This window comes from Poecilia reticulata, linkage group LG11 (assembly GCF_000633615.1).
Source record: "Poecilia reticulata strain Guanapo linkage group LG11, Guppy_female_1.0+MT, whole genome shotgun sequence".
Lineage (NCBI taxonomy): Eukaryota > Metazoa > Chordata > Actinopteri > Cyprinodontiformes > Poeciliidae > Poecilia > Poecilia reticulata.
The window spans coordinates 15480317-15502236 of NC_024341.1; the positions used below are offsets into that span (position 1 = coordinate 15480317).

Genomic DNA, 21920 nt, shown 5'->3' on the forward strand with positions numbered 1-21920 from the left:
ATTGTAGATTTGCAGTCTGGCTATTTATTTGTGCAGTTAAAAAATATAAGTATCAATGTTCAGGATGTCGATGTGGTATATATAAAAGAAAATCTATATATAAAAGAAAATCTAGATAAAAGCGTCTGTGCAGAAAAATACATCATGGTATTTTTTTTCTAAGAGGAAATAAATGAACTGCTCTCATTATTTGTCAGCAGATTGGAATATGAATGTGAAAGTCAGGCAAAACATCATTTCTTTCTCTTAAAAAAAATAAAATAAAAATAAATAAAAAAAGAACATTGCTTGTCTTTGGTTGCTGCCAGGTCTGCTGACGTCAATAATCAACTTTTCATCCAGGAAATCCTGATTAAGTTCACATTTCTTGGTTTTGTTTTGGTTTGTTATGCTTAATGTAAAGGAAAATGATGCTCCAATAACAATGAAGTATGATTAAGTTTAGACCCATTAACATCCTGTCCTGTATCACAATTTTTAAAGCCGTTCTCCTGTTTTAAGATTTGCCGTCTGAGTGCTTCCACTTCAGTTAATATCACAGGATTTAAACAGTTTCTTAAATCCGGAATAAAGATTATAACTTCCAATTTGATTGAAAACTCAAGTGCCTCAATAATTATGTGTGTATAAAGATTTGAGCCACTGTTCCAAGAGGTTCTTTCTCTTAAATATTAAGATTTCCGTTTCATTCCACCCCTTTCCGTACCACAAAAAAAATTGTTATTAGACCTATTTGGTGTTGAAAATTATTTATTATAAACGACATAATTAATCTAGATGGATTACTAACTAAAAGTGCAATACCAAAAAGCTCAGACCAACAAGAATGCAAGGGCAAAAGCACTATTTTCAATCTGTATCAGTTTTGTAAACTTCCTAAAGGTTGTGACGGCTGTCAGGTGTCTGTTGCTCGGACTCTTCCCCATCAGGTGTGGCTTCGACATCCCAAAGCGATGGGCAGACCTGCATCCTGTCATCCTAGAGCCGTGTGTTGGAGAGGGAGTCCAGCAGCTATTGCATATAAATCCCCTTGCACGCTCTCCACATCCACAGCCGGGTTGTTGTTGTTGCCATGAGGACGGCCGAGTCGGAGAGGCAAGCGAGCTGCAGCATCACGCTTCCTCGGGAGTTTGCATTCTCACAGTGGGGGGGAGGGAGGGAGAGGAGGAGGAGGAAGCTTTCTTGTTGCTCCTTGCGTGTTTGCTCTCTCAAACTGCTTGTTTTACTTGGACGCGGCGTCTGAATCGTCTCTCTGCTCGTGTTCACTTCAGACAACAATAGCAAGGAAAGAGATTTGCATTTAAAAAGTGAGCGACCAGAATGACAAGCAGTTCGATTTGAAGAAAAGGTGAGTTGCCATTTTTGGTTTTTTGTTTCTTTTCTTTACTCAAAACAATCATTGTGATTATGTTTGCTAAGTGAGGCAATGTGCCTGTGTTTGAGTTAGAAACTACAGCAACAGTAATAAAAACAACAAAAACAAACATATTTTCAAATTGTGTAATGGTTTCTGAGATGTGCAGAGCTGCTGTCATCATCATCATCATCATCATCATCATCATCATCATCATCATCATCATCATCATCATCATCATCATCATCATCATCATCATCATCATCATCATCNCATCATCATCATCATCATCATCATCATCATCATCATCATCATCATCATCATCATCATCATCATCATCATCATCATCATCATCATCATCATCATCAGATGCTTCATCCTAACAACAAACATCATCAAGACTACTTCAGTTTCCTGGAGAAAATCTTCCCAGACAAAAGAAGCAGCACAGATTTTAAACTAGATGTATTTGGAAGAAGCAGCATTGCACAAGGAAGAGAAATTTACAGGAGATGTAAAATGTACGTTATGTCCTTTGAGATACATTATTATTTCTGCAAAAGCTGAGAAAAAATTTTCCATTCCTCTCATGTTTCTTTTTCTGGTGTGCTCTGTACAACACTGGAAGTTATGAGCGGAGCTCTGCCAACACCGATCGCACTTTATGTGTCACTTGTCTTTGTTTCTATATTTTCTTTTTCTGGCAGCTTAAAGAGATTTTTACCAGCAAGTCTCACATTTTCTGATGAGCTGAACTCCGTCACACCTGCAGTCAGTTTGCTGTATCTGACGGTTCTGTTTAGCTTTTAAAGAGATTGTTGTTTTCGTGCTCACACGGAATAATCACACTCACAGACAAGAGGGATAACTCACTGGGTGTGTGTGTGTGACAGAAACTGGGCGTTTTTCCCAGTAACAGATCATCTCAGCTGTTGATATAAACTCGCATGCAATTCGCTATTTATTCTGCCCCCTGCTGGTGGGTTTTGCAACTGCCCAACCATGTATAAATAAATGAATGAAAAGAGTTTAGGAGGATTCAGAGGTTGAGGAAAGAAATGTTAGAACCCCTAACAGGCTTTCCTGATATTACGGCACATATTTATCTGTTATATGATCATAGTTCTAGGAATTATAAAGCCACGATCTCTGCTCCAAACTTCAGCCCCCTGCTGTCACCGCATTAATGCATCTCTGATATTTTATGACAAGAGGATTATATCCCAGTAACAAAGTCAAGACAGCTTTTTTTTCTGCATTGATTGTGGCAAAAATGAGGTAATAGTTGTATAAAATACAACTATACAATACAATTCTTTCCTAACTATGTTAGAACTTTGGACTCTCTCTCTTTATATATATATACATATATATATATGTGCATATGTTTTTGGGCTGTGACAAAATGTTCTGTTTTTTTAACCTTGACATGCTTAGATTTTTTTAAAGGTTTTTATTTGTTCAGCATTAAAGGACATTCAGTTTTAAAGGCTTTCATTAGAAAACCCATATAAACAGTCAAGATTTAAGGATTTTTTCGTCATAAAAAAATGAAAGATTTCTTCTCTACATCAATAAAACTATAACTCTGTAATGTTAGAACCCTGTCTTTATAACTTTTTACCTATAAAATTGTATTCCGTTTCAATAATAATTACACTGAGATCATCCCTGAATTGCCTCTGGAGAACTGAAAGATTTTGTTTTTGGAAGTTTTAATTTGATTTGTCGTGCAGCTCAATGATCTTTGACAGAACTGTGAGTGAAGGATCATTATCCAAAATTTGTCACTGTTGGAGAAGAATCAGAAGATGCAACCACATCTAATTTCAAGCAAGCTCTGCACCGGTGGCATGACAGCGGCTTTGAATAATCTCTGCTCACATCAGAGGTTTTTGCTGCAGATTTTACTGGGATAAATCATTTAGAGACATTTTACGCACAACTATTATTCTGTACAGTTCAAGAGAAAATATCAAATAACAAATGCATTAACACTTTGTTGAGGTACAACAGTTTCAATACTCAGTCTTATTCAGCCCACACTTATCAGTCATAATAAATCGAATAAAATAAAGGTCAGCTGCACTTGCAGGAATGCTGCAAATGATCGAAAAGATGTCTGTTTTACAAAGGTATCAGCAGTGACACAAAACGTACAGGATTATACATGGCAAAAAGACTAATAATTTGAGAAAAGGGCGCAACAGAGACATTACAGAAAGTGGATGTTTCTCCAAACTGGAGGAAAAGACAAGATGGTCTGCTAAGAGGCAGACAGCAACATTGATGGAGTTTCAGATGAGAACCGTTTATGTATATATGATAATAATCTCCTGCAATCTGGACTGTGAAGAAATAACTCTTTGTCTGTCAAATTAAACTTCTCGGCCTGACACCTGCAGTGGGTTTTGGATGAAATAACTCATCGTAATCTGATAGATTTGGAGAAAATTCGCCAGGTAGAACTGCAAACCTTGCCAAGGTGGGATGCTGAAATGAAATTAAAAAGTGCTTCAACAAAGTACGAGCTTTGAAATATTTCTTTAATTTTCTTTTATTGCACATAAGTGCTATATTAAATGACGAAAACGTTACTTTTTTATGGCCTATTGTTTTTCTAAAATCACAATAATAAGATAATATGCTGACTGTGGTCTACAGTTTCAAAACCACTGCATGTGTAGCGATCTTCACTGCAACTAAACCTCAATGTTCAATTTTCCTGATGATAAATTAAACAGTTTTTGGAAGAGCTCTAAACTACATCTGCCCCTCTGATAAAACAGTCAGTGTGCTGATTGCATTTTGGAGAAGTGATCCCAGCTTTTGCAGCTAAACCTAAAACTGATATGCTAGCTGATAATTAAGTGCTGTGAAAATGCAGAGAACATGGGTTTTGCTTAAATCTCAACCTTTTAAACTAACAAAGCTCTTGGCAAAGAATTTGCTGGCGTTTCTTAACGCTGAGAAATGGCAGCGTAAAAACTCTCAAGCTGCGACATTAGCATATGTGTCACAGATAAATAAGGGGGAAAAAGCAATGAAAGATGTGAAGAGAGGAAATGATGGCTAAAGAGATGAAACACAGGCTCGATATGAAGCCTCCTGTGGCGCCGGTTTACTCTCTTTATCACTCTGTGTGCACACATCAAACAAGAGTACACTGGCTTTACAGCCTGCTCTTTGTTTTACTGTTTTCTCTTTCTTATAAATCCTGCAAGCACTGTCAAGCTAAAATAAAACCGTCCTTTGGACTGCAGCCTCAGTCCGTGTTGCTAAGGTTACCTCGCCACCATCACTTGTAGCAAAAAACAATTTTTTTTTAATCTGCTTTGACTTGAGGCTGTCATTATCTCCCTTCAACACAACACAGAGTGGTTGGTGACTTCCTTAGGTCGTCTTTCTCATGTTGAAGCCAGGAATTTAAAAATGAAAATGCATAATATTTATCTCCACTTTTCATTTTACTCTTTTGTTCTTCTACATTTTCTTTAACCACAGCTTCTGAAGGACCAGAGGTAAACAGCCAAACTCAGCTGTCCAAGGGTTGCTAAGTATTAAATACCTGCTTTCGTTGGTGATTAATTAATTAAAAACATAAAATATGTAACTCTCAGCAAGAAGTGCTTTGTTTTCTTGTCGAATGCGCTTTTGACGATCAAAGTAGCAACTTCCTATAAAATCTTACTGTTAGTACATTCGTGGAAATATCATGCAGTACTTTACAGGAGTCTGGGGTTCTTCTTCATTTCTTTATGATTTGTTTCCTAGGAGACAGACCTGCTTGTAATTTAATCAAGCTGACTTCATAAATACAGTGCTGTGAAATTCAAATGTTCCCTTCCTTCTTGCCTTTCTGCCCATTTTATGTTTCAGATTATGAATCAAACTTTGATATTTGACAAAAATAATCAGAGTTAAAACAAAAGAGCTTTCAAATAATGATTAGATGTATCAATACGGGGGAAAAAAAGCCTCCTAGTCATAGTCGTTTTAATGCTGTGGAGGAATTTTGGCCGAATCTTCCTTGAGTAATTACTTCGATTCCGCAACATTGTAGAGTTTAAAGGATTAATTACCTTTTCCACGTAATACCGCAGCATCTCTGTAAGACTGAAGTCCCGACACGTCTCGGCCAATCTATAAGTCTTCATTTAGTTTTTTTTCTTATGCTTTGAACCGTTCAGGGACAGATTTGCACTTGTACTTTAGGTCATTTTCTCGCAGCATAAACCGAATCTGGTTGAGCTGACGGTCACAAACTGATGTCCGCACATATTCCTTCAGGATTTCTGCTGTCAAATAGAGATCCTGAAACAGCAAAACACTCCCTGATCATCATACTGCAACTACCATGCTTGTCTGTTGGAGTAACTTTATTTTTTTTATCTTAAAATGATGTGTTTGTTTTACATCACATATAGCAGGATGCCTTCCTCCCACTTTTATTTCGTCAGTTCACAGAATATTAGCTTTTAACTTTCTGAGATCTTCACTACATTTTTGTTAAACATGAGATGGGATTTATTAAGTTAATATATTTTCACACAGTGTTTGGGTGGTTTGGATAATAAAATCTGAATTTCAAAATGGGTTTTTTTGCAGTTATATTTGTTTTATGTCAAATTTGTTTGATGATTTGAAACAGAAGTCTGACATTTACTGTGACAAAAAGCAGAAGCACAAGAAATCTATTGGTGACAAGTATTTTTTCACAACTTTGAAGGTCTTAAAGGAAAATCTGAATTGACTGTAATCCCTATTTAGCGTAAAAAGTTAGTTGTTAGAGATTTAAGATTAGTAGCATGCTTAAATATAGCCCAGAAATGGCAGAAATCTATCAGGAAATCAACTTAGTGACCCTTATTTACATGTCTTTTCAATCAAAGACATTCAGAATAACAAACATTCACCATTTCAGTCAAGAGGAAATGATCGATATCTAGTTTCTGACACTTCAAAAGGGTATAGAAGACGTATTTTCATCCTGACATGTACTAAACAGGCGTCACTGTCTTTTCCTCTCACGTACAGGCAGGTCTCCAGATGTTTAAGGGGACTGCAGCCCACCTGTGTTTGTACTGGAGGGCTGTGTACCTGCTGGCTGCAGGGGTGGCGCTACCGTCCGAATCCCTCTGGCTGTGTCCGCCGTCCTGTCGCTGCAACGCCGCCGCTCTGGAGGCAAACTGCTCCGGCGCTCAGCTGGGCGCCGTGCCTGACGGTCTCCCCCAAGATGCCGAGCTGCTCAACCTGACCCACAACACGATCAAAACTCTGGTGAATCAGCAGTTTCACAAACTAACTCGGCTTTTACACCTCGATTTAAGTGACAATCTACTGGCGCTGGTGGAAGCGGAAGCCTTCCTCGGCCTGCAGAATCTGCTCACGCTGCGACTTTCTCGCAATCACCTCAGGATTATCTCTGTGGGAGTGTTTGCTGGTTTGACGAACTTGCAGCTGCTAGATATAAGCAGCAACGAGATTCTTGTCCTCTTGGACTTCACCTTCACAGACTTAGGATCTCTGCAGGTTTTCCTAGCAGACAATAACGACTTTGTTTTTATCTCTAATCAAGCCTTCGCCGGACTGAGTGGCCTACAGAGGCTGGACCTTGACGGCTCTAACCTCACTGCTGTGCCAACCGAGGCGCTCACTCAGCTGAGTGTGTTAAAAAGCCTTCACATTCACCAGCTGGACCTCATCTCGCTGCCAAACTACTCTTTTTACCCTCTGCTGCACCTAAAGGAGCTCGTCGTTGCACATTTCCCCAGGCTGGAGACTCTGTCAGGAAACAGTCTGTTCGGCCTCAATCTGACATCCTTATCCGTCAAGCACTGCAACCTCAAAGAGGTACCGTACGCTGCTTTGCATCACCTTGTTTACCTCGTGTCCATCGACCTTTCTTTCAACCCTATCACTTACATCCATGGGAACCTGCTTGGAGACTTACTCAGGCTCCGAGAGTTTCATCTCATCGGCGGTTCACTGGCAAGCATCGAAACCGGAGCGTTTAAAGGTTTGGGATATTTAAGCGTGCTGAATGTTTCACGAAATCTTCTCACCACACTCGAGACGGGGTCTTTCCATTCAGTGGTCACCTTAAAAAGCCTGGGGCTCGACAACAACCCCCTCGCGTGTGACTGCCGCCTGCTTTGGGTGGCTCGAAGGCGGATGTACGTGAACTTTGGTGGGCGTCTGCCGACCTGCATGACTTCCACCCAGCTGCAGGGCTGGAATTTCCTGGAGTTCTCCGAGGATGAACTACCGAGCCTGCTCACCTGCCGGCCGGCTCGGATTGTGGACCGGAGGCCCCAAGATGTGAGAGTGAATCAAGGACACTCGGTGGTGTTTTACTGCAGCTCAGAAGGTGACCCCCAGCCATCTGTCAGCTGGCTTAATCCCCAGCTAAGGCAGGTTTCGCCTGTAGGCAGGATACGGGCCCTCTCCAACAGCTCCCTGGAGGTGCGCTACGCTCAGCCACACGATAGCGGCACTTATATCTGCGTGGCGTCCAATGCAGCGGGAAATGAAAGCCTGCGCGTCAGCCTTCATGTCCAAGCCTTGCCATCATCTCCTAAAAAACACTATCGTCTTAAAGGCTGGCCTGCCTTTCCTTCCTCTCCCCCCGGAGTGGATGGAGATGAGAAGCTCCCGTTTGATGTGAAGACTCTTCTGATAGCGGCGACGATCGGATTCGTCTCATTCTTCGGCTCGGTGTCCGTGTGCTTCGTTTTCATGTTCTTCTGGAGCAAAGGAAAGGGGCAAATCAAGCACACGGCAACGATCGCCTACGTGCCACGCAGCGCCATGTCCAACAGCAACACGGGGACGTCAAACTACATGGAGACGAGCAGGTTCACCATGAAACTCATATGAGTCCGTTTGATGAACGGAAAAACATATTTTTCATAAGGTGTGGCTGGATGAGAACAACTAAAATGCGTTTGACTATTTGAGATGTTTGAATTTAATGTAAGAAATGATCACATTTTACTAACACCCATGCAATTTTAGCAGTGTCTGACAAGTTAAATGAATGCGAGCATGAAGTATTACACACATGGCGAGGATTTTAAGTTAAGTTTTCAAAAAAAAAATCCACGTTGACAAGGATTTTTTTTTCACGCTTGTTTCCTCTTGAAAAAGAAAAACACTTTGCATGTCATTAAAGAACTAACAGCTCAGAGAGGGCATAAATAAAACGTGGAAAGATTAAGACATAAAAGCAAAAGATGTATCAATCAGATTTTTTTCTGGCCGATACCTATTTCTGGTTTACTTTCAGCTGCTTGTCCTGTTTTTTTTTTTTTTTTTTGACAGATTATGTCTAATTTTGAAGACATAATAAATAAATCTATCACAGTTTTTTTCTCTCACTATTTCTGGCATTTAGCGAGTAGACATCATTTTGGTCATTTTAATGGACCTAAAACAAACAAAGTTTGATTTGATTTAATGCCAGACAGTGAAACAGAAAAGAGTCTTTTTATTCAGAGAATGTAAACTTCTGGTTTTAGCTGTGTGTAAACTTTAACGAGCCACTTTAATTGATTCTCAGGTGTCACTGGATCCTGCAGTTTGTGTATTTTATACAAATACTGTAAAATGAATATCAAGTCTTTTAACACATCCTTTAATGTTTTTGTTAATTATAATGCTGATTAACTTTTCATCCAGCTTCCATGATGTCTGTTTGTCAGAATATGCTATAAAACAGATGCGGATTTGTTTTGGCTGCCTTTAAAAATGGGAAACACAGGGAAATATGTCATTCAAATGAGTCACTTTTGTTAATATTAATAAGTCAAGAAAATGGATAAAAAACTGTGCCTAATCTTACAAATATCTACATTCAAAGTTAAACATTTAGAACTGGAACTGGTGCTGCAGTAAGAGAGAAATTGATTTTAAGGCTTTTCACACATCTTTACCATTTACCAAATAAATATGTAGGCTGTCAAAAGAAAAAGCAAAAAAAACAAAACAAAAGATGGTTTGCTTACTTGTGTTTTTGCTTGTACTTTAAAGGAGGAATATAATGGCCAATAATGTAACTTGTGATTCTTTTTAGACCTTGCATAAAATGCCAAAAGGGATCCTGGCCTTATATTAAGGTTATGGCATTTCTCAATGATTATGCTTTTTTTTTTTTACATTGTCACATGCATTGTACATTATTCAACATGTTTATGGAACAATTTTTTGTTTTTTTAAATAATACCTGACGGCTGCATGAATTAAAATGATTATTCATTGAAAAATATTGATGTGGGTATATTTCCACTGAAAGACACTTGAGTTTCAGAGTGAGTGCTATGGGAAAGAAGATGTCGTTTTGCTCAGCATCCAAAGGGTAAACAATCGGTTCTGAGGTCACAACTTTCAATTTCTGCTCCCATTTTTGGGATGTGTTCAGAGGCATCCACCAGAAAGTGGAGCTATAGCTGCACATGCTGTGAACACAGAAACACTCCGTTAACGACATACATGTGTTTGTGAAAATAAAATAAATGACTGCTTTTAACAACTGACTGGTGATGCTTTTCATTTACTGTCACGACCACAGCCCATAATCCCGGCAGCTTTTGTTTCTCTGATGTTGGAAAAGTGATGTTGTTGCCATGACAATACAGTAACTCTGACAGTGTCAAGCAAGGGGCTTAGAGAGAAGAAGCAAGTTGTTTCCAGAGTAACGTTCAACAGAAGCCTCCAGTACAGTAGAGCTAAAAAAAAGCATCTTGCAGTGAAGGTTTTGGAGTTGAGTACAATAAATAAGTAAATAAATCTCATATGGAGATATTTTTAAACTTCTGGATGCCACGGGGTTTGATTTAAATAGGTAACCGGCAGTGCAAGTTTCATCTTATTTTTTTATATATTCAAAGCCACAGTGACATTATTTTTTACCTTTACTAAGGGAATCAATCCTGAAACTACTGCATTTACATTTTCAGATTGTTTTAGGTGCAACACAACGTCAGAGCAGTCCCATTCAATAAATTAGAACATCATTGAAAGGTATACATTTATTTCAATAATGATTTTACTAAATGAAACATTATATATAGATTAATTACAGACACACTGACGACTTTAAGTCTTTTATTTCTGTCTATTATGATGATTATCCGCTATTATACGAAAACACAATGTTTAAGATATACAAGATATTTATAGAAGACATAAAAACTTTCCACTAAAAAGTATGCTCACTAACTGCTGAGAAGTTTTATCTTTTATTTATTTATTTATTTATTTATTTATTTATTTATTTATTTATTTATTTATTTAACAAACGAGCCTCATCGAGGCGCATATTCTAATATTTTGAATTAGAAAATAAATCAGCAAGGTCCAAAGTTCCTTTATTTTGAAAATCCATTGATCCGATAGGCTTGACGTACGCAGAGTGCCCCGGAAGTAAAACTTTTCTGCTACTACGGTTGGACTTAGCAGTTAGCACCCTGTTCGATAGAGTTTTTCTATTGAATAAATCGTGATTTGCCTATTTGGTGAGGTGGACGTGGGGTGGTAGTATATTATAAAATAAACATGGCAACAAAAATATTAATTTAGTTTATCAAAGCAAAACGACCACACATTAACAAGCAGCACAAACAGCAGCTAAGGTTGGTTAGCATTGCTCGGAGCTATGAGCCTGGCAGTTGGACGCGAACCGAGGAAGACTGCGGGAAACCGCATGTCCAAACTCCTGGATGCTGAAGAAGAGGATGAGTTCTACAAAACAACATACGGGGGCTTCAACGATGTAAGAAATTACACTGAAAACAAACAAAAAAAAGATAAATACCTTCATAGTTTAGAACTACCCAGATACGGGAAGTAAACGTCTTAACTGTGGCACTTTTAAAATATTTCGTGCTTCAAACAAATGCAACTAATTTTGCTTCCTTCCTATATGAGAGTGTATGAGACTATAAGTAAAGTATCAATTGATTGAAAGCATGTATATATTGTTTGCGATATTTCATATATATTTTTATTTGTAAAAAAAAAAATTACAGATGATTGAGACAGACATGTTTAAACAGATATGTAAGATGGAACATAAAAACACGAAAGGATAAATGTAAACTAGTTTTGAGCCTTCTGAATGTATGAAGATAGTCAGTAATTTATTTGTACATAAAGTTATAGCAGCACGGATATCAGTATTTAAACAATAATGATTTTCAGCCTGCATGTATGAATCTGAGTTGTGTATTGATCAACTGTTGTTTTTTTCATTTGCTAATCATTAATTTAACATTATTTTTGACCACATTTTAATAGTATCATCGGCCTAATCCTTGGAGAAGCTTAACTAACCTGAATGAGAATAATTAAAAAAAATAATAATTCTCATTATTACTTCTCATCATGTTATCTGGTTTGCTTGCTCTCAGGAATCGGGAGATGACGAATATCACGGAGAGCACTCGGACACAGAGGATGAGGTGGACAGCGACTTCGATATCGACGAGGGTGAGGAGCCCGACAGTGACCAGGAGGAAGATGCTCCTCGGAGGAAGAGTCGGGTTGTCACAAAAGCTTATAAGGTATTTTAGAAGCTTTCGGCGTTAAGCCTCTTAAGTCATTTAAGTTGGTTACAAATGAAACATTCTGAAAGCATTTTTAAAACAAACATTTTTACCAGCACTAACATAATCTAAAAGAATAACTTGAATATAAAAACAGTCTAGATCAGAATTTTAACAGCATGACGCATATGCTACTGTCAGCCATCACCATCTTCTGCAGGGCCATCTTCTCTATTATACACTGGTGAAACCCCAAGCTGACATGCAGCGTGTTCTGTTTACGCCTGGGTGTTAGTAATTAGTATGGTATATATTTTATATTTATTCCAAGGAGCCTATAAAGGTGGCAAAACCCAAACCTAAAAAACCCAATGAGGAGCAGAAGAGGACAGAGAAAACCAAAGTGGAGCTCAAACGGAGGATTCCTCAAGAATTTCACGATTTTGCTGAACGTAAGTTGCAAAAATGATTTTCTTCCCCTTAAATTATGTTTAATAGTCTCAAGTTCTTTTAGTAAATAATCCCAGTAAGTAATCGTTCCACAAATAATTATAATAAGCACTAATAATTATAATAACCTGCCGATCAGGTTTTTTCCTGCCGATACCGATACCGATCACATAATTATTTATTTATTATTTTTATCATAAACACTACCGGTTACATTATGTGAAAAAAGGAACCATGAATTCACCTTAATTTAGACAAAAACTTTTTAATAACTTTTTCCAAGAAGAAAACTAAACAAAACAGGTATTCTGCAAATTGTACTGCTATCGGTAATATTATCTTTAGCAGACTGATAACATATGAAGGCTCTGAAGAGGCTAAATAATGCAAAGAGCCAAAATAAAACCTCTCAACATTGCCAAAGAAATTCAAGTATAAAACTTAACATTCAAAGGCAAATACAGGTTCCATTACAATAAACAATCCAGAGTTACTGAATGAAAACTTCCTGATAGCATGGCGGCTAGCTGATTACTGCTAGTTCTGAGTGGCTGTTTCTGACTGAGCGGAGTAATTATGCAGAGCAGGGAGGAGATCAATTATTTTTTTAGAGATTATCTGTCTCATGTTAAGACAGCAAAAGTTTTAATATGTTTGTAAAATGTATGCTGCAGCTTTAAGCAGAGGTTGGTTCAGTGTGAGTCACTACCAAGTGGAGCAGAAGCGGCGCTCCGTCTGTCAAATATTACTACCTGTAACGCATAGCAGCGGTTCAACAGTGAGAACAGAACCAGCGTCTTACATCGCTCCTCGAAGACTTAAATAATTTTGCGGGTTATTTGTTTAGCTTTCTGAACGTCATGCTAATCCGGGTGAGTGTTTGTAGCTGTGCGCTGCTTTACCTGCTATCTGATGCAGTGACCCTCGATGTAGCCAAACTCCGTCAAGTATGGCATTGTTTTTATGTCGTATTAGCTTCGTTGTGTTGATGCATTTTGAAGTGCTTCAATTTTCCGCCGCAACACACAAACTTCCCCGTTCACTCAGTGCGTTATAGTTCCACATCGCTTAGGATTTGTTGCTGCGCGTTTGCGCAGTGTGAAGGAAAGAGGAGACCAGCTGCACAGGCAGGCTGAGAAATGAGATGCAGGTGATCGGTATCGGCAACAAGAGCCAATGATCGCCGATCATGCACATTTTCACGGAAATCGGCCGATTATGATTCGTGACCGATCGATCGGCACACCTCTAATAAGCACATGATTATTGTATGAGAATTACTTCAGGGAATGGGTCAGTTTTGGGTTTGTGATTAAATGATGTCTCTGCCGCTCTGTAGCTCGGAAGTCTGTGCGACAGTCCACCAGTGAACACACCAGGAAGACCAACCTTCGCCTACAGGAGCGTCAGGATGCTCCTAGGAGACGGAGAGGCGCTCACCGGGACCGACCTTTGACCCAGGAGGAGCTGCTGGCAGAGGCTAAGATCACAGCTGAGGTCAACATTCGGTCTCTGGGTGAGGACCTTTTCAAGAACTCAGTATTTCCCGTTGTGTATTGAGAGAACGGGTGACGAAACTCTGCAGGAGCAGCAATACGAATAGATGAAAGTAATGACAGCAGACATGCTGCTTAATAAATGATATTGGAATATTCCTTTGGCTCTTGCATTGAAGCAAATACTCCATGTGCATCTCAATAAATTTGAATGTAATTGAACGTGAATTTATTTCACTAATTAACTTTAAAAAGTGAAATTCCTACAGATTTATGACACACAAAGTGATATAATTTTAAAGTCTTTACATCTGTTAATTTTGATGATTATTATTTACAGCTGATGGAAAATGGAAAATTCAGTACCTTCCCAGCTGGAAATGAAGTGGGATAAAAAGAATTTGATCCAACAAAAGGGATGATAGTAGTTCTTGAATAAAACAAAACAAATAAAGGTCTTCTCAAAATAAAGATAAGAAATATATTCAGAAGAATATACTTCTTCTGAATATACTTCTTATATAAACCGTCATTTTATATAAGCTGATGGTTTATCAGCTATATAAACCGTCTCTAGGATTTGTTTAGGACATCAGTGATTGAGTGCTGATATGACAACTATCAAGTGATCTCTCTGACTACTGTATTTCTGCAGAGCTTTTATTTTATTTTCACAAATCCTTGACAACCTTTGTGTTAGAAATTCTTTTTTTTTTTTCAGTTCAGTAATGTTTAGATTTTGTGAGAAACTTGTTTTAGTGTTTCTATCAGCTGTAAGAAATAATTATGAGATAGAATGAGATGAAATATGTCAACATGTTTACAAGATGTACTGGCTTCACTTCTTGATTGACCGAAAAAAACAACTATTCCATTACATTTAATTTTACTTTGGAGTCAATTACTTATTTTTGACATTACCTTTTAAATAACCAAGATCTACATGTATCTTGTTCATATTTTGCACATGTTTGTTGTGCTTTTTATTAAGTCAATAAAGTGGTGGATTCTCATTTTCTCAGGCGTTTTGCCAGCTGTCCGAATCCTAAAGTGTTTCCGGTTTCTCTTTGTAGAGAACTACGAGCGTCTGGAAGCAGACAAGAAGAAGCAGGTCCATAAGAAGCGACGCTTCGAGGGACCGACCATCCGCTACCACTCGGTCCTGATGCCCCTGGTCTCTCACTCGCTCCTTAAAGAAGAAAATGTTGACGTGGAGGGGTAAGTGTGGCCACCGGTCTGACTCTGATGACCTTTAAAGTAGAATTGCAGCCATGAAGGCGACTCCTTTTTAATATATGCATTTTGTTTGTCTGCATCAAAGTATAATCTGCTCCATAAATATTTAATCTCCTCTAGATTAACGTATGCCAAAACATTCTATCATGTTTAGCTGTTATGCAATTTAGTAAGAAGATTTATTACGTTTTTTTTAAATCTCCTGTAGAGGTATCTGTTGGGATTTCATCAAAGCAGGAGATAACAAAAAACAATATTAAAGTAAATCCTGGTCTTTATAAATAAAGTGCATACAGCAATTATTGATTGTCGTAATCTCGTTTTCCACAGGCTGGATCAGGACATCTCTCAGACGGCACCGCAGAATCCCACCACGCCGTCCCAGCAGCCCACTGGAGGACTGTGCTCCCGGACTTACATAACGTTCAGCGACGACGAAGCCTTCGAGGCGACCTTCCCTCCCGCCGCCCAGCCCGGCCCCCAGATCCCCGTTCAGGAGATCTGCCCCGTCACGCACAAGGCGGCGCTGTACCGGGACCCGGTCACCGACATCCCCTACGCCAACGCGCGAGCCTTCCGCATCATCCGAGAGGCGTACCGCAAATACGTGGCGGCTCACGGGTTTCCGAGCAGCTCGGCGGCAAGCGCGGGAGGCGACGCCTCTTCCATGAAGGGAGTCCGTCAGAAAATGGTCGTCAAGCAAAGTGGGTTTACCACGTAGTGTCCTCGTTTGGCTTTCAGTGGGCGTAGGGTTTGTTTTCTATCTGGAAGTCAGCGGATGTTTTGCATCTGAACAGAATTTAAACCATCTACACACGATGGGATGCGCTGCCTGGACTCAATAGAGTTGTTGTTTTTTTCTCCACTCTGCAAGAGTTACCTTAACGGGTCGCTGTAGGAAGAGTACATTTCAGTGATATTCAGGGACGAGCGGCTAAGAACAGCGCACAGAGTTCCAACAGAGTCTGGAAAAGTCTGGAATTTTGTTTGTTTTCAACGTTTAGATGTGAAAAATCCATGTACTTCCAGTCATTCCCTATTCTGTGTATTTCATTCTAGCTTTGTGTCTTTCTTGTTTGCTCATCTCCATCCTTTCTTATTTGTGTTCTTCCTCACGTCTCTTTCCTTCTTGCATTCCTTGTATCTTTCTCTTTTCCTCCCTTGCTGCCTTTGGAAAGCTCAGTCAGGGAAAGTCTAAAATTTTTACATGAAATTATGATTACAGTTTGTTTTCATAAATTTCAATTTCATTTGTCTGCACACCCACAAACTTGAAGGCTGTTTGACTTAAAATCTCACCTTTTTTTTTTACATGTGACTATTTTGTACCTTCTATAAATGGGATAACTAAGGAAAATAAATAAATAAATAAATAAATAGTTGAAACTGTGATTTAAATGTCTTTCTTTTCTTTGAATGAATTTGGATGTGCACGTTTTGGAAATTTAACTGTTTCGCTCTTAAGTTAAATCTGTCTCATTGCTACTTGACTGTGCTTCACAGTGGTTAGAACTGGTTTCTCGAAACAAAAAGGTCCTGGGTTCAAATCCAGAGTTTTCTCGAGGTTCTCCATCTTCTTCCCTCAGTCTGAGAACATGACAGGTTAACTGATCTCCAAACTAGCCTGGGTTCACAGTGAGTGTGTGCATGTTTTTTGTCCCGTATGTCTCTGTGTTGCCCTGTGTAAGTAAGAAATAGTAACAGTCCTCCACCTTCCCACCACCCGAGACCAATCAGGATCTGGATAAAAAAAGGATCTTGCAGAGTATTTTTTTTCTCAGCCTTCTGTGTCAAGACAAACATATTTGCGATCTACAGCAGGCATATTTATGCTTAAGTTCCTCATGTTCTGCGTAAACAGCGGATTGGAAATATGTTTAGACCTTAACGCTAAAGCAGACCTGAACAAATACGATGTAACAGCTGTTAAGAACTGTGATGAAACGCCTAACAAACATGCGATCAGTTATTTGAATTGTGCTTCTTCAAACTATATTCTGCAGTTTGCGGCTGACGTCTTCCAACTAAAACCCTGGAAAGTGTTTATCTTCCAAAATTAATCTGAAACGAAAGTGCTTTTCTAATAGCGAAACAAATGTTTAGGAACCGTCGAATGTTTAAACCAGAGATTCACAGATCCCTTAAACATGCATGAAAAAAAACATGACAACACTCCCAGAATGTTTTTGATGAGGAAATACATCTGCAACATGACATAAAGCTAAAAAAAAAGCTTTACCTCCCCTTTAAACACATAATACTTTTTGCGATGCCTGGGCTTTATTCGCTCAACGTTTTTACACCTTTCTTCTTTCTGAATGTTCCGGCGTGACGGGAAAACATTTTTCATTAAAGTCTAACCGCTCGCTGTCTTGCCCCGCAGAACTCTGCATTTAAATGAAGCAGACAGCGAGCAAACATTTTAAAATGTGCTTGCTTTATGGTTAATAGCAGATAATTGCCTGAGCTTCAGTCCTGAACAATAGAGCTGTGCTGATCCCTCCGGGCTTCACATTAGCTCTTCTATTTTTATTTTAACGACCGAGCAAGAAAGTTTCCCCCCAGCATGATTTCAGAACAGTTTCACCTTTGACCCCTCACGTCCTGACCAAAGAATCACTCCAGCAGCTTTTTGGCCATCTAGACCAGCTTTAGCCTTCAGAGAAAGTTGGTTTTGAAGACATTTGTTCTTTATTCTGTACTCTTCTTTGAGAGAGAAATTGTAACTTTTCTTCAAACGTTCATTAGTCCCGAACCGCCAAAATCGTCTGAATCCACTTTAACTGTTTTTAAGACGACTTAACTTTAGATTAAGTTAAACATTTGCTGTGGATTTTACCCAGTTATTACAAGCTTTGCAAGAGTGAGGCCTCTGCAATAATTAAACAAAGATTATAGAGTTAAGCATGTAGAAATGAAATTAAGAGGTTTGCTTTTTGGCTAACCAGGCAGGCAGTTTGATCATTATGTCATCATTTATTTGATATTTTTATTAGTCATTTTTATTCCCAGCCATTCTGGTGTAAATTTGCTGCTATGTTTGGGGTGTCTCGTTGAAAACCTAACTTTGGCCAGACTCATTCTGAACACTTCACATTTGATTCATCGCAAATCCTCCGCCTGTATGCTTTACAGTTTGCATGGTGTGTTTTCCTTATTGCTAAATGTTTTTAGATTTAGTTGCATCAATCCAAGGAATCTTGTTCCAGCTTTACAACGTCCCCCCCCCCCCCCCCGACCGCCCCTCCCTCCCCCAAAAAAAAACAATGCCAGTTCTTGTTACTCTTCTCAGAGAGACGAGGTTTCCCCTGAGCTGCTGTTCTGTACAGATCCTACTTGTTCAGAGTTTTTTATTTTATTTTATTTTTTTAGTTGCATTGCCATGAACTTTAACTCAGTGTTTTACTGAGGTCTGTAGAGTTTGGAGCAGAGCTTTTTCTCTGCCCTGTTTTTATCGCTCTTAACATCCTCAACCGTCCTGGAGGAGATTGGTAACTGCTTCAAATGTTTTTTCCAAATGGAAACGTTTTTCTTCTTTTTCTGCATAAAGTTGGACTTCAGATGGATATGGAAGCTGCATTAACCAGCCTAGACTGATGGGCAGCAGCAGCAGCAGCAGCTACTTCTCTAAGATTATCGCTGTTGTTTTTCCTTCTCGTAATTTTAACGCTCTAGATACTTCAAGCCTGTTAACTGCCAAAAAGCTCCTGCTTTTGTTTTCCCTCTCAGCAATAGTGGTTTTGGATGCAGGCAGAGGAAATCACAAGCATGAAATAAAAATGAAAATAAAAAAAACCTCCTTGTGTTGGCTGCACCTTGGACATGTTTTCTATTGCTTTTGTTCATGTTAAGTCGAGGAGGAGTTGGCGCCCCAGCTTAGCTTGCAGGGGTTTAACATGGTTGGAGCTTTACTGCGTTCACACAGTTTCCTGCAGTTTTGGCTCATGCAGAAGACGGATGTGGAGTTTTTACGTGATTTTATTGAAAGTGAACAAACCTTTTCTGCTCAGATACAAACAAGAAAACTATCCATTCAGTTTTAAGCGCTGGGGGAAAAAAATAATCAATCCAGATCAGGATGTGACTCCAATAAAAGTTAGGTGTTTTATTTTGACTAAATTTATAAATATATTTTAGCACACGTTGCAAGCGCTCTAGATGCTTTGTGTCACTATTGTTCATTCTTCACAGTAGCGCATCACACCTGGCTATATTAGCTGAATGCTGACGCATAGCAAGACACCGGAGGAACTATTACACCAAACTGTGTTATTGTGGTGTCACATTGCACTTGTTCCAACAAACATGGACTGCACTGAGTAGGGGGGGGGGGGAGGAAGATTTTATTACGCCTTTTAAACTCTGGCAACCTCAACACCGGTTATTTGAAAGCAGCTGCCTCCCACACACTTTGTCACTTGCTTTGCTGAGGGATAAAAAAGACCAAACGTCTTAATTCAAAAATAACAAGCCGTCCCTTCAAGTGCCTGACGACGAATTCAGCGTCAAGCTGTGCCGACGTCTCTGCCGGAGCGACGAACGCATACATATGCATGTATGCATTTAAACATTCAGTTGGTGGTGTTTTTTTGTTTTTTTTTGTGTGTGTGTATGTTATAGATGCTTCTCGCATTCCTCTAATCCTCTCCTACAAACAGGACGGCGAATGCTTTGTCTCCCACATACTGCACCCTGCATATGGCACTAAATGAACAGTTTGCAGAAAAGGAAGAGAGCGAGCTGCATTATGGCTCTTTCTAGTGTGGTAGTTGCCATGGAGAGGAGTGTAGGTGGTGTACTCCGTGCTGTACTCCTTCTCTGTGTCCTCTACCCCCCCCCTTTTCCTCTGTTGCCCACCCTCTCTGTTCTGCTATCTGCAACATCCGTGCAACTTTCAGTCCTTCGTATTTACTCAGAGGTCGCTGATGGTGATGTTTATTGCAGCTGCAATAAACGTGAGATGAAATGCTGGGAAAAATTGACATGAGCAAGAGTTTCATTTGAAATGTTAATACAACGTCACAGCTGTAATGTAAGAGTTAATTGTGTGGAAATGTTGTCGTATATTCACTTGAATCTCTATAAAAACATCCTGAAAAGATTTTTTCCTTTTCTTTTTAATCCAGATTTATTTTACTCGTTTGCTCCTTGTTGACTCCCCGAGTTGTCCTGTAGGTTGGGATTTGTCAATCCTTTCCATTTTACACAAAGGCTATTCTTTTATCAGTTTCCATGGAGATTTTCAGTGTCTGCACATTGATGGTGACTGAGTGAGAACTGTGAGTGGAAAGAGTAAGGATGTTTCATTTCCAGTTTGTTCCTTTGTGGTGCAGTTTGGAGAACTGAATCAAACAGTCGAGTGTCCCAAGATAGGTTTAAATTTTTAGGTTTCGATGCAAAAATAATAATAATTAAAAAATATGCCTTCTTAAAAATAAAAAAAAATCTGCTTCTATGTGCATATCTCCATTTTTTTCCTGCAACACTTCCTTGTCTTTTGAAATATGTGAAAATACCCAGTCAATTTCGATATTTGATTTGTTTTTCAAAGTTTCTTTCATTCAAAGAGATCTCTACATTTATTGGCAGCCTTGGTAAAGATGCGTAAAAAAAACAAACAAACGCATTAAAACAAATTCATATTTTACTCCAGAATAACCTAAGAGTGAAAAGATTTTGCAGCAGTTTTTTTAAAGTGAGTTTTGGAGCATATTTTTATGCCTGGATAAAACTAGTTCTTACTGTGGATGGTGGAAAAACAAACACCAGACCTCAACCAAACTGGTCAGTTTTATATTTTTAGTTTGATGGTACACGCAGGGAGGTTTAATTAAGAAGCAGTTTTCTAATTATTTCCAAGCACTCTTTTTTTTTTTATTGAAACCCATTGTTTCCTGTCTTTTCCATTATAACAGAATCAAGCCTCACATTTATACCCAATAGAAATGTAAAAGAACAGTTTTGTAATTAAACTAAATGAACACTGATCAAATCAAACACTTAAGTTTATATTAAACAGTCCTTTACTTCCAATTATCCAAGTTTTGTTAAAATAGTAATTGTAAAACATGTAATTTCCTCTTATCACCCAAATAAATACTAAATGAATTCAAATTAAAGGTTAAACTTCTCTAAAAAAAAAAAGAGGACTGAGTTACTAAAATAAGAATGTTGTTTTTGAAGGCGTTCAATAAAAAAACAAACACTAATACAAACATATTTTAATGTATAAAGGTGTAGAAATTTATGAATCTTAAAATAAATATTCTCAAAAAAATAATTTATTTTTTATTTAACAGTCTAATGGCTGTCTGTATTTTAATTTATTTAAGAAAAAATAAACAGATGATCTCAATGAAAAGGAAATTTATTGATTTTGTTCAAAGCAATTTCTTAGCATGAGCTTTTTTCCCTACATAATTACATTTGTATAAAACAGCATAATATTTCTTCTCCATTTTCTGACGAGACTTTATGCTACTGCAATAAAAGATGGATGCATGGTGTGTTTGATCTCACCAGGAAATTGGCTATTTCTATTTTCACATGTTTAAAAAAAAAAGTAAAATATAGCAGAGATCATCTGTACATTTTGTGGTTTAATTGCGTTTTTATAAACTGTCTACATAATCTTTGCGTTGTGGTTTATATGAATAACCGTATGAAAGGTAAACAAACAAGACAGTAGAGTTAAAATACACAGACTTTTCACAATCAGTTTTCTATTAATATCAGATCTGCAATTCACAGATTTTATTTATTTTTTTAGGGCTGCACAGTGGCGCAGTTGGTAGAGCTGTTGCCTTGCAGCAAGAAGGTTCTGGGTTCGATTCCCGGCCC

At 38.5% G+C, this 21920-nt stretch overlaps 2 protein-coding genes across 2 annotated transcripts; both read left to right on the forward strand.

Moving 5' to 3' along the window:
- The first annotated feature begins 839 nt into the window (after positions 1–839).
- LOC103472456 (leucine-rich repeat and immunoglobulin-like domain-containing nogo receptor-interacting protein 1) lies at positions 840–9888 on the forward strand. The gene is made up of 2 exons (XM_008422102.2): positions 840–1348; positions 6392–9888. Exon 2 carries the CDS (start codon positions 6404–6406, stop codon positions 8231–8233), a length of 1830 nt encoding a protein of 609 aa, XP_008420324.1. The 5' UTR covers positions 840–1348; positions 6392–6403; the 3' UTR covers positions 8234–9888.
- An 877-nt stretch (positions 9889–10765) lies between these two features.
- On the forward strand, positions 10766–15945 carry vps72a (vacuolar protein sorting 72 homolog a). Its single transcript, XM_008422105.2, has 6 exons — positions 10766–11126; positions 11764–11916; positions 12230–12350; positions 13688–13864; positions 14918–15062; positions 15411–15945. Exons 1-6 carry the CDS (start codon positions 11010–11012, stop codon positions 15799–15801), a joined length of 1104 nt encoding a protein of 367 aa, XP_008420327.1. The 5' UTR covers positions 10766–11009; the 3' UTR covers positions 15802–15945.
- The last annotated feature ends 5975 nt before the right edge of the window (positions 15946–21920 follow it).

Coding starts and splice junctions, on each gene's coding strand:
- LOC103472456 (XM_008422102.2), top strand. CDS start 6,404: ATGTTTAAGGGGACTGCAGCCCACCTGTGTTTGTACTGGAGGGCTGTG.
- vps72a (XM_008422105.2), top strand. CDS start 11,010: ATGAGCCTGGCAGTTGGACGCGAACCGAGGAAGACTGCGGGAAACCGC. Junction 12,351..13,687: donor ATTTCACGATTTTGCTGAAC/GTAAGTTGCAAA, acceptor GCCGCTCTGTAG/CTCGGAAGTCTGTGCGACAG. Junction 13,865..14,917: donor GGTCAACATTCGGTCTCTGG/GTGAGGACCTTT, acceptor TTCTCTTTGTAG/AGAACTACGAGCGTCTGGAA.